General features: G+C 37.5%; 1 protein-coding gene across 1 annotated transcript in view; it reads left to right on the plus strand.

The window, feature by feature from the left end:
- Window positions 1–14,569, plus strand: part of cntfr (ciliary neurotrophic factor receptor) — a 138,939-nt gene extending 124,370 nt beyond the window's left edge. Inside the window, exons 8-10 of the mRNA XM_056737229.1 lie at window positions 8,964–9,153; window positions 11,320–11,437; window positions 13,527–14,569. Coding sequence (XP_056593207.1) covers window positions 8,964–9,153; window positions 11,320–11,437; window position 13,527 — 309 coding nt within the window. The 3' untranslated portion in view covers window positions 13,528–14,569. The remainder of the gene's footprint in view (window positions 1–8,963; window positions 9,154–11,319; window positions 11,438–13,526) is intronic.
- Window positions 14,570–15,405: the final 836 nt, after the last annotated feature.

The following is a 15,405-nucleotide window of genomic DNA, read 5'->3' on the forward strand; positions in this document are numbered from 1 at the left end:
AACTGCTCTGTCAGACAGCTAACATTACAACAACAACATATCTTGGTATGTTACTCACATACTGATCCGAATCAGAGAAACCTCCTCTGGGTAGATGTTGAGACGATCTTTCTCTCCAACGTCTATCTGCTGGAAAGTATCTCCATAGATATCTATGAGTATCTCTACTAAAAGCCTTAGTGCCGCAGGTCCTAACGCGTCTCTGCTGGAAAGTCTTCATAATATTAACACAGGTCCTAGCTCCTGGCTGACTTGTATCCGTCTTTTTACACTTAAAATCCATTGAACGTTTTTCTGTAATAAACAAGACATTGCTCATCTACAGTCTTTCTAATGCCAGCATGATCCCTTAACTGCGTCAACATGATAACGACATCTTTTTGTACTGTGGTGGCCACCGTTGTGTTTGGACTCAGTGATTCTTTGCAATTATGTAATACGACGCTATTGACTGCAGTTAATCAAAAACTGCGCCTTTAAGACCCAAATGAATGATACATTGACTCACAAAAGACTCACTGATCAATTACAAATCTAAGGGTACTTTTACATGACAACAATGTACCAAAAATTAAAACAAAAACTAATATATGTTCACACATATTCCCGAAATATCCCCTGTATTGTGCATGCCAGGCCACTACTTGGCTATGTGATTTTAAAAGAAATCACTTAATATGCATGTGGAGGATGTCACCACTCTTTGTATGTTACACTTTTTTTTTTATCATTTTCAAAAATATGTCGCAGTTTTTTAAAGTAAAAAATTAAATCAAAAAGTCACTAGGATGAATGAAAGAAATACTAGTCCTGTGTTTGTGTTACGGATTGTGTTTGTCTAATAGTGGGGGGGAAATTCGCCTTTCTAAAATTGTTTACAGCATTCGCTAGAAGAATTATATTGAATTGTCCTTGGATACACACCGGGAAGCAGAAAGCCCAAGAATTTCAGTGCCAGATAAAAGAATCTACATCCCTTAAAGCCACAATTTCCATACCAAAAGCCTGAAGTCAGTACAGGGTGTTATAGTTAAATGGGACAGGATACTGGCAAGAGGATGGGGTCACGTTGCCCTCCCTTATGTAATCTCTCAAGAATGTACCAATGCCCCCCACCCCACTGTATAGGCTAAGCTGTTTTCAACAGCCATTTCTGATTCGAAGATTAAAATACTGCCCGTAGATAATACACAATGAGCGAAAGATCCAAGCACCGTCGGCTTTGAGCACCTCTTCGCACCTTGAGAAATAAGATGAATTTATAATGTCCCCACTGATATAGTTGAACAGATGAAGAAAGAAGGTGCTATTATGAATCCTTCAATGCCGGGGGAGCTTGAAAGCTGGAGCCATCACATGCAATTAATAGATCAAGAGACGATGTTATACTCAAGCGCATACGAATTATGCTTGGGGACTAGCGGAATACTTGTGATAGCGTTTTCTGATATACACTACAATTTATTTTTATGTTTAATAAAATAATTAACACTTGTGAGACAGCGCTGGTATTCGTGACATGGGCGTTCGTGCATTGGGTCGCAAACTAGAGCTATAGGAATTAAATTACGTTGAATCACGGAACCTCTTTGTTTTGCCAAACATTCCCATCAAAAACAGCAATCTGATGGTCAACACCGAAAAAACCCCACTTACTATTGCATAAAAACTGACATTGTTTTTGTCTGCATAAATAAGTTCAAATAAAATGTGTCGACTATCTCTAGTCCTTGTTTGTATACACAACTTTGAAGAAATCCAAAAGTAACTTGATGGTTACTTTATATGTAAACATATTTTCACTAGGTATTTCACAATTTGTTGTAAAACAAGTTATTTAATTGGCCCTGTCATCTTTGTTTACATCTATCTTTCAATATCCAGGCCTGTATTACTAATGAATACATTGCAGTGCGCAATTTATTATGACTCATTTCAAGTTTGTCAAGGGCCAGCACTAGAACAACAAGCTAAGTGCATTCACTTGCATTCATGTAAAATTCCGTATCCGTTAATTAAAACCTTTTTGTGGAAAAACACTGATAAAAAATGTGATTTGGATAATAAAACCAGACTAAAAGTAAACCGACATTAGACTCGATTAAACAACATCAATACTTTGTGTATCTCTTGTTCTGCCCATTCTGAGGATAATATAAATAATTGATTTGTTGGGATGCTGTTCAGATCTTGTGCATATTTTATAAGTAGTCATGTTGCATGAATAGCCCAAAACAAATGGGAGACTATGTTTTGGTACTTTGCCTGGATTTAGCAACTTGGAACTAAGGAATACCTCCGACCGCTTGTGTTTATTCAGGGATTAAGCCGAATTGGACCAGAAATGCACATTAACACCCCTGTTATTAAGATAGTCTCAACTGTTTTATTTACAAAGTGTCAGTTGGGATGGCATCCCCTAACTCTGCATTTGTTTCCATAGTTCTTGTTTACAGACTAAAGCCTATATAGAAAACTGCATAGTCTTCTATGGAATGACTTTATTCACTTGGTTTCTCCCATCTGTTCTTTCGAAGAGTGCATTTGTGTGTATTCTTGGCACGGCACAAGCTCTTCCCTCAGCGTGTATTCCAAACCCAGCGATTTAGCTTAATGCGCATACTTGGCAAGGCACAACTTCTAGATCAGTTACTTTGAGAATTAACGCTGTTTGTTTGCACTCTCGGTGATGTGAGACGTCGTTTGGAGAAGAGGAACATGGGAGCTGTAAACCATCAGTCGAAATAAGTCATCAACGATCTGTGATGTAACAATTCCTCTTCTGCTAGACTTCCTATAGTGATTGTAATGGGTACTTTAAGAAACAAGGAAAGCTAGTTGACAAAATGGGAAGGGTTGTTAGTCGCCAAATTATTCCTACCAATTTCCTTCAAGAAATTTGTTATTTAATGATCTAGGTGTCCCTTTAACTCAACGGGTCATAGCTTAAGCAATGCCAAGGTCATGGGTTCAATTCCTATTTAATCAAATATACAGGAACTCGAATACACTCATGTAAAAAAGTCAGCTTAATGCATGAATGTAAATGTTCGACACTATGTACAAGTCTTAAAATCGATGCAGATTTATTCATTTAGTCCAGTCTATAAAATGCTAGTTTATTTTCAACACAGCATTGGGTCAAAAGTGACAAAGCCAGTCCAGGGCTCCAGACTGTGACTAATAAAAGTGTTGAGACAGTGCGAGCATTTTATACAAGTACTCGTGCATGTGGAATTTCTTCTAGTTGTTATTTCATGTGGAAAGATCAGTGGATCGCGACCCGCCACCAGTGTAGGCTGTGGTGACACTCAAGTGTCTCTGAAGCACAATCCAGGTCATCATTGAAAGTTTACACACACAGAACATGAGCACATTACTACAAGTCACTGTTTGCTGTGACAAACTATTTTATATATGAGACGTTAAAAACAAAACTTAAAGCGGAGGAGTTCAGGAAACGTAATTTATCTATGGATTACTTGAGGCAGCGCTGGATCATTTCAAATCTGTTCACAGCAAGAACGAACGATCGGGCAATGCTCTTATTATGATTTATTTGACGTTATATGTACATGTGTTGTGAACATGAGGAAAATTGTCCTTAATACACAATAAAAACATTGTTTCAACATAACGACCTTTCATTTTGCTTTAATGGGTAACACTGTTAATAATTATATGAATATAAACTTTTTGACAAACACAATTTCTGTTGGTTCAAATGAATAAAGATTATAATCTTTCTATTTAACAAAAATCAATAACAAAGCTGTGTAGACTCTGCATCTTTTTAAATAAGCAGAAACAAATCTGGGGTCATCAAGTACATTTTTGTCAGTATTAGTAAAACGGTTATTTTGGGGAAAATAATTGAATAATTGCATTGCAGGCTGATTTACATTTACATTACATTTACATTTATACATTTGGCAGACGCTTTTATCCAAAGCGACTTACATTGCGTTATCCTATACTTTTATACATAGGTATTTGCAATCCCCTGGGATCAAACCCACAACCTTGCGTTGTTAACGCAATGCTCTTACCTAAGCTACAGGAAAGCTTTAAGGTGTGATTAAAGGTGTGCAAAGGTTTCGCTTGCGCTCCTAAAATTTTTCATCAGGGGCTACAGTGCTCCTAGTAACAAAAGTTGTAATCCGGAGCCCTGCAATCGTGCGTTAAATTTAAAGATGCACCGATATATTGGCCAATAATCGGTGACGGTTGATCATTTTCCCCACTATTGGCAATTTTTCTCACTTTCGGCAACTTTTCACTCTATCGGACGAAGATCGAGGCCAATATATTCAGTCTATCAAAAGAGGACTTGCTAAGAAAAATGTTAAGAAATATCACCAGTTTAATGTTCAACACAAATAGTTATTATATCAATTAATAACATTTCAAAAGTTAAGAAATATTAATTTAATCTTCAGAATCTGTATATGCAGATATCACAGAAATGTTGTATCGGTGCAACTCCAGTTAAAATGGCTTATATATGTGACCCAACAATGGGTTAAATCAACCCAGTGATGCAGCACAGGCTGATTTACAGCACAGCAGTTCTGATCAACCCTTTTTGACCAAACGCTGGGTTGAAAATATTTTGTACTTGGTTACATTTTACTGTATGATTAAGAAGAACAACAAGCTGAAGAAAAATAGCTTCACATTATGTAACATTTGATGTGAACGACGAAAGTCATTAAAGAGTAAAAATTGATCATTTTGACTGTTTCTCTGGTCGCCTGAATGAATGAAAACTGCATGGAACAGAAGCTGCCCGTGGCCTTTTGTATTTGGTCGAGCAGGCATCAGGTGGGGTGAGCTGAACTGCACTCCTGTCAGCTTTAAACACAGTTGGGCTGGAGGCAGGAATGCGGGAGGTGGGCAGAATTGAGAAAATATCACAGCATGATCACAGTAATAACACAGCAGTCACCACCAATGGTCTGCCGGCTCCATTTGCTGCTCAGAAAACTACTGTTCTTGTATCTTTGTCTGAAATACTTAATGAGAGATTTTATCACAAGACAAAAGGCTTTGTAGACAAAAGATTTAAAATATGCTAAACCGTAATCATACCCAAAAAATACCTTTATCTTGGTACTTGATGGGATTAATATCTGCACGGCTCATTATAGTATCTTAATATTTATAACATTCATATAGGGCCCTATCTTGCACCCAGCGCAATTGACTTTGTACACCGACGCTAAACTAGTGAATGAACTTGCGCTGCCTGGGCGGTTCAGCGCAAAAAAGGAGGCGTGTTCCGGCGCAAACAATCCCTGGTGCTATTTTGCTGTTCCATTAAACAATTGCGCCACTTACCAGAAAAAACCTAGTCTAAAGTCAGTGGCGCGTTGCGCGTTGTTCATTATGCTATTTTAAGGGCGCATGCTTGACCATAATGTATAGCGTGCACAAAGCGCATACACTTTGCTCATGTAATCTACACAGATGCAACAGTTATTTTTGCAAATCATAAATTGTTACACTAAAAAAATATTAACACATGAGATGACGGAAATCATTGTGGTGTGCCACGAAGATGTGAAAAAATATGCATAAATCTAGCTTACAAATTATTCAGGCTAATTGTAGTAATTAAGGATCAGACCTGTTTGCCCAATAGTGGCAATAAGACATATATGTATATAAGGACATCCGACAAATTGGTTTGTCGTCAAGAACCAGGAAAAAAAAATCGACTGAAAAACTGAAAAAACTGAAAGACTGAAAAAAAAGACTGTGAAATCACCTTTACCATAATGTAAGTACATTAAAAACCTTAGTCTTCAACTTACCAGTTAAGTTGAGATTGCTCATATTTTTGCGCCTGGTAAATACGCCATAATAATAGCAATCCATAATGGAACTTGCGCACCTGCTTTTAAAGGGAATGTTGGATGACGCTCTGATTGGTTTATTTCACGTTACGCCCAAACCACACCTATGAATAATGAAGCTACTTCAGACCAACCCATTTTAGATTTCATCGGATGTCTTGACTCTCTCTCCTTTTGCACTACTGATCCAAAAGCAGGCAAACAGGAAGCAGTCTGTACTGTCTCATGTTGACTGTTAACATTGTCTAGCCTTTAATGTTTTAAAGAATTCAGTCAGGGTTTTTTTCAATATCCACCAACACAAGTTCCATGTCGGTCTCCCGTTGACAGTGTTTTATGGGTGGTTTTATGTATCCTAAAATTAAAGCGCTTCTCAAAGGGCCTTTTGACTTCCTGTGGCATCTTCAGGGCTGACAGCCTTCTACAGGTGAAACTGAGCATCAGAGCTGCGGATCCCTGATTTGGATGAGCATGTTTACTCTGTCCATTTGGTTTTAAAGAAACATTCCAAATAAAATCAATTTACATTTAAAGCGGGGGGGCAGCCCTCTTCTTTAAAGCCAGCGGTCTAGTTCATCTACAACCCTAAACAAACACACCAGCTGTAATTTTCAAGTAATCCTGTCCTCCGTTAGCTTGGTCAATTGTGTTTGATAAAGATCTAAGCCAAACTTGTAGGTTTGATTTTTGGGGAAAGTCTGCTTAAAAACTTCAAATGAATTACTTGTGTCCAACTCCAAACTTGGCATGAATATACTATACACACATTCTGATGTTCTAACTATTGCAACACTTTAAAAGACATACAAAGTACTTCCAATGTGAACTAGTTTTATTGTACACTCTTAAAAAGAATGTGTTTTAAAAGTTTCTTCTTTTTTTCTTTATGTGTTAAGGGTTTGAAAATGGCAAAAATAAAAATAAGAAGTTAAAAAAAAGGTTCTTCTATGCCATAGAATAAACTTTTGGTTCCATAAAGAACCTTTAATATCTGAAGAACCTTTCTGTTTCACAAAAGGTTCTTTGTGGCAAAAAAGTTTCTTCAGATTATAAAAAAGTACGAAAGAGATGGTTCTTTAAAGAACCTGTGCCTGAATGGTTCATTGTGGAACCAAAAACGGTTCTTCTATGGCATCACTGTGATTTTTAAGAGTGTACATTTAGGGTGCTTTTATGTCCTCTATAAAGACTGATAACCTTTGTTTCGCACAGTAGCAAAAGTCATGATTTAATGTGACGTGGGGGATTTTGCTATGTGTTTACAATTCAAGGACTTTTCTGTCTGCTTCTATTTGAAATATAGGACAGTAAAAGGAGAAAAAGCTGATGAATTTCGATCGTATCAAAGATGCCGCAGCTCAGGTGCTCAACTGCAACCGCGGGTGAAAGCGCAGCGAACGTGGTTTAATCTAAAATTAAAAGGATGCAGCTTTTGTTTTGTGGCTTTTGAGGAAGCACTGGGGAAATGAGCAAAGTTCAATTAAAATGTAAATGAAGAGGCTAACCGACACTCAATGCTGCGTTTGTCACTAGACACTAGATGGTGAGACGTGCAGACAGCACTAGTGGATAGAAATAAAGCTCTGTTCGTCTTTGTTCACAGCAGCTCAGGTGCGGATGAAGCATTCTTTGGTCTCGCAGCATACAGACTTCAATTTTCCTGCTCGCTTTTTGTCTGCAACATACAACAGCGGTTAGGTGACCCGGGAGGCAGTGAAGTAATAGCAAATTCTAGAAAGTACGCTTGCCGCTTTGTAAACAGAGTGAAGTCATTTTCATTGTTCCACTGTTTTACTTCTTGCGTGCGTATATGTGTGTTAGAGTTGTGTGCCATTCAGAGTTGAGTTGAGAAAAACTTTGACATTTTAGCTCAGTTTCTGACTTTATAAACAGGATGTTGTGACTCGAATTTTGAATTTAATAGGTAGAAATAAAAACTGAAGGAATCGAATTACGTTTCGTTTTTAGTGTACATGACTAAAAAACATGCATCATAAACACAAAAAAAAATGTATTTGTCTAAACATTAGATGATATAATAATGAGCCCAAATTTGTATTTAACAAATAAATTCATTTTTGAAATAAATTTACTCTCTGCTGTAATTTGCTTCTTAAATTCTGATTGTCTATTTGAAATAATATAATAACAGTATGATGTACGCTTTTAGTTATAGTTTGTTTGATGACTTTACATTGATACTACATGATCTGAGAAAAGATGCAAAATTCATATTATGGATTATTCAATCATACATAGTTATATACATAATTTATGTATAACGAGTTTGAAATATGACATTTCTTCCAAAAATCTGTTATTCTCTTGCTGTCATTGAAATTCCGACGTGTTGGGAGTGGCCAATTCAATTGACAGCCCATGTGGCCAATTCCTTCATTTGCAAGTGAAACCGACCCTGGCCTGGGAAATATATGGTGCGAGAATGAGCACGTCTGAGACCGAAATCTTCACGTGTGAGTTCGCTGGATTGGAGTTCCAGACCGGAGCTGCAGAGGTGCAGGACAGGCCGGTGATGGATGTGCGAGATGAGTCATAGATGCTGGACCATTACTCATCTCAGTCCACAGGCCTCAGCTGCAGTGCATTAGTGAAATTTCCCCCTTACTCAAAGCGGCAAAAACATGCACGGGACTTCCCAGCCTCTTTGTGCCGTAGTAAAGCGACCCTCTAACCCAACCTCATTACACACAGGTGGCCCTCAGGTGTGAAGAAGTGTACTGCACAAACAGAAAGTGGTCTACAGACGGACTTAAAGACATTGCTTGTTCCTATGTCATTGTTTGTGAAAGACTAGAAACGGATGACTGCTAAATGCATTTCTAAACAAAAATGTAGTTATTTTACATAGTAGCAGTCTTTGTTTGCTTGCACTTTGTTTTACAATATGTTGAACATATTGTTGGGTTATGGTAGCCGATGGTAATAATGGGAGCTACTTTTTCTTTCCACCTTCAGCAAGCCATTCAATAAGATCACTTCCAATGAAACATTTTTCACCACATACTGTTTCTAATCATCTCAACAGCACGCATGATTCCCATAAGTTCCATATCCCTGATTGGCTCTCTTCCCACTGATTGACAGGTGGAGCTCTCTGACAGTACCTCCCACATTATTACCGACGCCTACGCTGGGAAAGAGTACATCATCCAACTGGCGGCCAAGGACATGGAGACCGGCACCTGGAGCGACTGGAGCGTGGCAGTTCACGCCACCCCCTGGATGGAAGAACCCAAGCCCATTACCTCCACCACTGAGAGCGACATTATCCCAGGTACGCTTGCGCCGTCAACCGTACATCCGCTCTTCGCCTTTGTCGGTCCCTAGTGATCTCCTGTCTCTCGTCAAACTGTAACTGAGGTTTATAATGAGGAGCGAGTGTCTAAGCTCCCGGACCTCAAAGTCGCGCTGCCCTCTGCTGTCAAAGAGGGATAATAACATACGAATGGTTGATGTAAACGGAGGACAGTGATGAATTGGCGTCAGGTTCTGTTAAGTTTGTGGAAAATGCAAGTGCAAAACAGACCTCAGTCTGGGAAAAGGGTGTCATTAATTTGATGGAAACAAATCCAGGGTGTTATGCAAAGACACAGTCTGAAACACTGTTTTCAGAAAAGCATATGTATATGACCAATGTATATATTAAAAAGTGGTCATATTTTGGTTCCAAGTCAATGAAATTTGCTGTATATCTATAGTTAAATAAATACATGAAACAGATTGAGATACACCATCAGACACACACAACATTTGATTTACAAACTCAGATGACTTATTTATATGAAAATTAATTTTTACATGTGTTTTGGTTAAGTGTTTTTGTTTACATCATATCTGTCTTGTGATATTTCTGGTCTGCCCGATTATTTCAATTGTTTTTTAAAAGCTGATTTCCATTTAAAATACTGTGGATACAAAGTTATTTCAACATCAACCTTATAGCTGATAACTCGCTATGTCTTCAGCATACACGAGAAAAGTTTTGCCGACCAGCTTAAAGGAATAGTTCACGTTCAAAATGAAAATTCTGTTATTATTTAAAAGCCCACTTTTCATTTCGAACCTGTATGACTTTCTTTCTTCTGAAGAACACAAAAAATCCGTTGGACCCCATTGACTAGCATTGTTGTGTCCATACAATAGAAGTCAATTGGGACCAAGGGTTTTCAGGGTGAGTAAATGATGACAGAATTTTAATTTTGAATGATTAACTATTCCTTTAAACCGACAAAGGCCTGCTATTATTTCCTTCACATTTTCACTCGCTCACTTTTGGGGTTTACAAGTATTGATACATCGACTGTTTCAGAGGCAGAAACTTGAAAACCCCAGTGACAGGCATTTTGTTTTAAAATAGCACCGACAACTTGATAACTGTTATTAGAAGTGATATCTAGTGACGGCTACCTTGCTCCGTTTGATCCGGCTGACTAGTATTGAGTTTCAGCCCAGGCGTGCACTCAGCGTATTTAATCCACACTATACTGGGAACGGACGGCAGAATCACGGAAGTCAGCAGAATCGCACGCTTTCTGCACCTGCTGCCTTTGTGAGCCACGTGTCAAAATATTCTCTCTAAAAGCTTTTCTTTTTCTCTCCTGGGTAAAACAATAGACCATCCTTGCAATAATTTCTTCATTTTTTATCTGGTTTTGTGTTACTTCAGCGTTTTTATTTGGTTAAATTGAGATGAGAGGCGTGTCACGAGACAGCACCTTTCGCTTTATCTGAGATGTTTTCCAGAGAGTCATTTCACACATCGTCACTCAGCAAAAGTAATACAATAAATGTGATATTGAAACAATATCTAGTATCTTGAACTTCACACACATTTACAATGCACAGAATAAACACACTCAATAAATAGTGGAGCATCCTGTACTGCCGCGTTTATGTTACACTGCAGTGGGTTTTAAGATCTAAATAATATTAAACCTTGCATGCAGGTTTTTTTATCAATTCTTGTGTTGCCAGACATTCAAGAATCTGTGCAGTTAATGTTCATATTATTAATATGATGCTACCACAATAATCGAGCAACATGAAAACAGTTTCAGATAATAGTGAACAGCTAATAATGGAAAATGTTTGATCATAGATTCTGCCAGAAGAAACAAGCACCTGTCATAGCTCATGCAAAAAACAAAACACCGCCCATTAGTGGATGTCTAGTTCATCTGCTACCATGTGCTGTACTGAATGAGATGCCGCTCACCTGGCAACATTTTGCATTCCAGTAAGAAGTTATTTTTCTAAAGCAATATCTTAAGCTTTATTTTTCTTGAGGGAAACAAACTTTAGAAATATGAAATTTCTACCAGCTCTTGCCATATTGCACACATGAGTTACCCAGGTGAAATTACGGGTTACCTTCTAAATTAGAAAGGTTTAAATGTGTCTTAATATTTAGATTTAGTGACCAATATTTCTTCTCTTACAGAAACCACCCCGGGACCACCCTCAGCTGCACCGCGAGCGGGTGAGCCCATAGCGGCCTGCTCCACGCTTCTTTGGTCAACCCACCTGCTCTTGGCCTGTGTACTGCTGTCCATCATGTGGTACGTGACATTATCAAAACCTGTTTTGTTGAATCATTCACATCCCCGAAAGTTGATGCTCAAAGCAGGATCACATGCTCTCAGTTTATGAACAATGCAGGATGTGTGAACAATGAAGAATGTATGAACGTAGCTTCAGATATGGAGTTCCTGCATCCGCTGGATATTTGTGACCACCCTTCCTGGCCTAACACAGCCAGTATCAAATATATGAAGGGTATATTTCATACAGAACATTCTTTACACCAGTGTTTCTCAAACTGGAGGCATTGGCCTCCCGGGAGGACCCAAGATAGATCCGGGGACACAGTTTATGGAATTTTCGGAAATATAGAAATGCATCATAAATTTTGTGAAATCGAACATTCGAAAAATAAGACCACCAACCCAAATAATTGATGTTCCAGCATTGTAGAACTGAATATGTTTTTGGTTTATTTAAATGATTTGGGGGGGGCCACAAAACGATGCACCATACACAAAGGGGGCCTTACAACAAATAAGTTTGAGAACCACTACTTTACACTTCACTACATAGGATGATTTTATGTACGTTAAATCACTATAAAATGACAACACTCTTAAAAAAGGGGATCCAAAAGACCTTTGACTGAATGGTTCTTAGTGGAACCAAAAATGTCTCTTCAACGGCATTGCTGTGAAGAACCATTTAAGCACCTACTTTAGTGTAGCTGGGTTTTTACGGGAATTTTGGATCATTATGGAGTCAACACAAAACGGACTAGATACTAAATAAACTGTGGCTCTAGTTGTAGTTTGAAAAACTACACCCAACCCAGACCATTATTTTATTAGAACCACACTAGCCACCTTCTCATCTTGGGAACCCCAGAGAAGCAGTGAGACAAGTCTCGCCACTGAAGCACACAGACACATAAACCTCATCGATCCCCGGCATGAGGCAGGAAAGCGGATGAGATAGCCAAGTAACGAGCGGGTTTGTTTACAGCCCGCCTGTTATCTTCAACTCAGCAACACGGCGTAACGAGCCTATCTCTAATTAAAGCAAGTTCATGCATGGAGCTGAAGCCAGGAGGAAGTGTACGATAGCGCCTCGAGGCTAGAAAGTGTTTTCCTCGTGAGACGGCCACGTACAAGCAGAATTACCTCTGCCTTATGCATCTGCTGTGAGTCGTTCTCAGATTTAAGATTTAATTGGTCAGTCTATAATAGGCCAAGACAAAATTAAAGGCAACATCACGGGTGGCTGCTTACCAATTACACCTTCCTACTGGCATGAGTTGGGAGCTGTGTGGAAACTGTCATCATTGGTTACTGCTTGCTCTAATTTGTAATAGCGCATCAGTGATTTATGCTGCAGTGTCTTATCAAGTGGGAACTCAATATTTTTAAAGGAGATTGAGGCGATAGGAATTATTCATTTAGATCTATAATTTGTGGTAAACAAACGATGGTATAGTCATTTTTGGATTATATCACACCACAAACAAATCTCTGTTTTAAAACAGACATTATCTGTAAACTGGAAAATATGAAAATATACTGAAAATATGTTTCCCCTGTAAAGTTATAGGATATTCTGTATATTCAATTGTTTTCCCCATTTTTCTTGTTAATATATTGTATATTTCTGTAATTTTACTATTATCAATAAGTTTAAAAAACTGAAGTTTTCTGGCAGCTGGGGCGCCAGAAATAAACTGTAAAACAACGTTTTATTCCCTGTCAAATACATTTCTTGTACCATTTTTCCGGTTTATTTTCTGTCATTTTACGATTTATTACCGTATTTCAAACACAGATAAAAAATATCTTTAAAAAATCGTAAAATTCAATTTTCTTACATTTAACTTGGAAAATCTGGAAAAAAATAACTGCAAAATTCAGTAGTTGTTCAGTGTATTAAAAAGGTTTTTGGGGGGCATGTTTGTGACATTTGTGTATATTCATTCCTTAATGTTCTTTGCAACAAAATGTCCATTTTGGTTTCTTAAAGATCTTTTCACTGGAGGGTTCTTTAAAGACCTTTTTATAATCTAAAAAACCTTTGTCAACAACAAAGAGCCTCAAAACTAACATAAATATTTTTATTCTGTCTTCTTTTTAGATGTGTAAGCGTCATTCCTGTGGAAAAACGAGGAGTCTACTATTTCTATTTTGCACATGTTAATAGATATCGTGCATTGATAATTTAATTGAAGTTCTTTTTCTCACAAAAGAAAAAACTAGAAAGATTAATAAATGGTGACATTTACATAAGCAAGACAAAAGAATAATGGAATATTTCAACATCACTGATGATGAGAGCTTATGGGAGACGGAACAGATACAGACACAGGAACTGAACCCCAGGGAAGCAAAAGATTTGGGGTACGCGAGATTCACCTGCCTGGCAGCACAACAAACGAACGAACGAACAAAAGAGAAAAAAACATTTTACCCTCCTTCTTATTCGTCATACAAAATTTTCCACTCCATTCAGTTCTTCAAACTGTTCCAGAGACAGAAAAAACGTGTTTTGTTTAACATCGATTCCCGCAACATACAGCTAATTCATCATGCCAAAGACTCGGACTGTTTTTTTTCCCATAATCCCTAACTTCCCCAAACCTGTGTCTGTAAGGGATTGGAGCTGGCAGTACAACATCTTCACATACTTCAAAGACTGAGGAGTAAGAAATTAAGCTTGAAGGCCATTATTTGATATGTGTTTCTTTACTTTGTTCTCAATTTTACTTTTATCATTTTTGGCCCCTGAACACAGAGAAGTTGAGACTGTAAATATAAATTGGTTTGGACTGTTCTGGACGGCCTTTTGTAAACAGAAAGAACAGTGTGTTGTGTCAGACCATCTAAAAATTAAGCACCGTGCTGAACCATGTTTTCGCTCTCCAACTATCTGATTATTACTGACTTTTCTAGTCAACATCACGATTTAATACTACCTTATTCAAGGTATTTTGTATCATTAAATAAAATATAATTTTAGAACTTTAGTTTTTGTTTGTTTGTGTTAGTTTGTTTTTTCAAACCTTCATAACTGCTTAATTCTCTTTGACCATATTTTGTAAACTATGATATGTATCTTTAACATGAGAAAGTTTATTATTTAATAATGTATGTATTAGCTTTAGATTCTTGTAACCTGTATCTGGGTTTTTTTTATAGATGTATATAAAATGAGAAGTTGTTCATTAAATGTGACCATTTCACAATGAATAGAACCTGTCAGTCATTTTTTCCAACTATTTCACTGCTTTGCATTGATTTATATTGGATATTGGGTTGCGATGCGATGCAACAAAAATAGTAATTTTGCTAGTAATTCATTATGCGTAACACATTTTTCACTGGACACAAACTTTTACATCATCAGCATGTCAAGATGCAAGATCTTATGTAGAATGAGATATAGCCGTTCTATAAGTAGCACCAAATTACCATATATTCAAGACACAGCCTGTAATGTCTACAACAATATATAAGGAAGAGTTTTGTTCATGGTAATTTGCCTTACAGAACAGACTTCTGACCCATTTTTGTGATGCCAGTTGAGACACACTAATGCAATGTAAGCCGCCTTTATGACTCACTTTATGATAGCGTGTGCCTAACTTCTCACGATAGATGTTTTCCTTTGTCTAATATGCACATCTGAGCTAACATTGGAAGATGAGGTTAAGGAGATTGCAGAAGATTACATCTGAAACTTTCCATTAAATTGGCCTCACATCCATAAAAACAAAAAGCACACTGCGGTCGTTTTTATAAGTAGCTCGTGTTGCATTTTCCTTCATAACTTTCATACGTAAGCTGTAATTTTGTGGATTCTTGCAACTAGCATTTTGTTAAAGGACTAGTACTAAAAAATAAACATGTTAAATTCTGTAGAACATGAAAATACAGCCGTGGAAAAATAAGGATTTAAAATACCATTTATAGGTAGTGTTTAGGTAAAATTATAATTTTTATTTCATTCTGTCAAC

The sequence above is a fragment of the Triplophysa dalaica genome, chromosome 22 (genome assembly GCF_015846415.1).
Source record: "Triplophysa dalaica isolate WHDGS20190420 chromosome 22, ASM1584641v1, whole genome shotgun sequence".
Taxonomy (NCBI): Eukaryota; Metazoa; Chordata; class Actinopteri; order Cypriniformes; family Nemacheilidae; genus Triplophysa; species Triplophysa dalaica.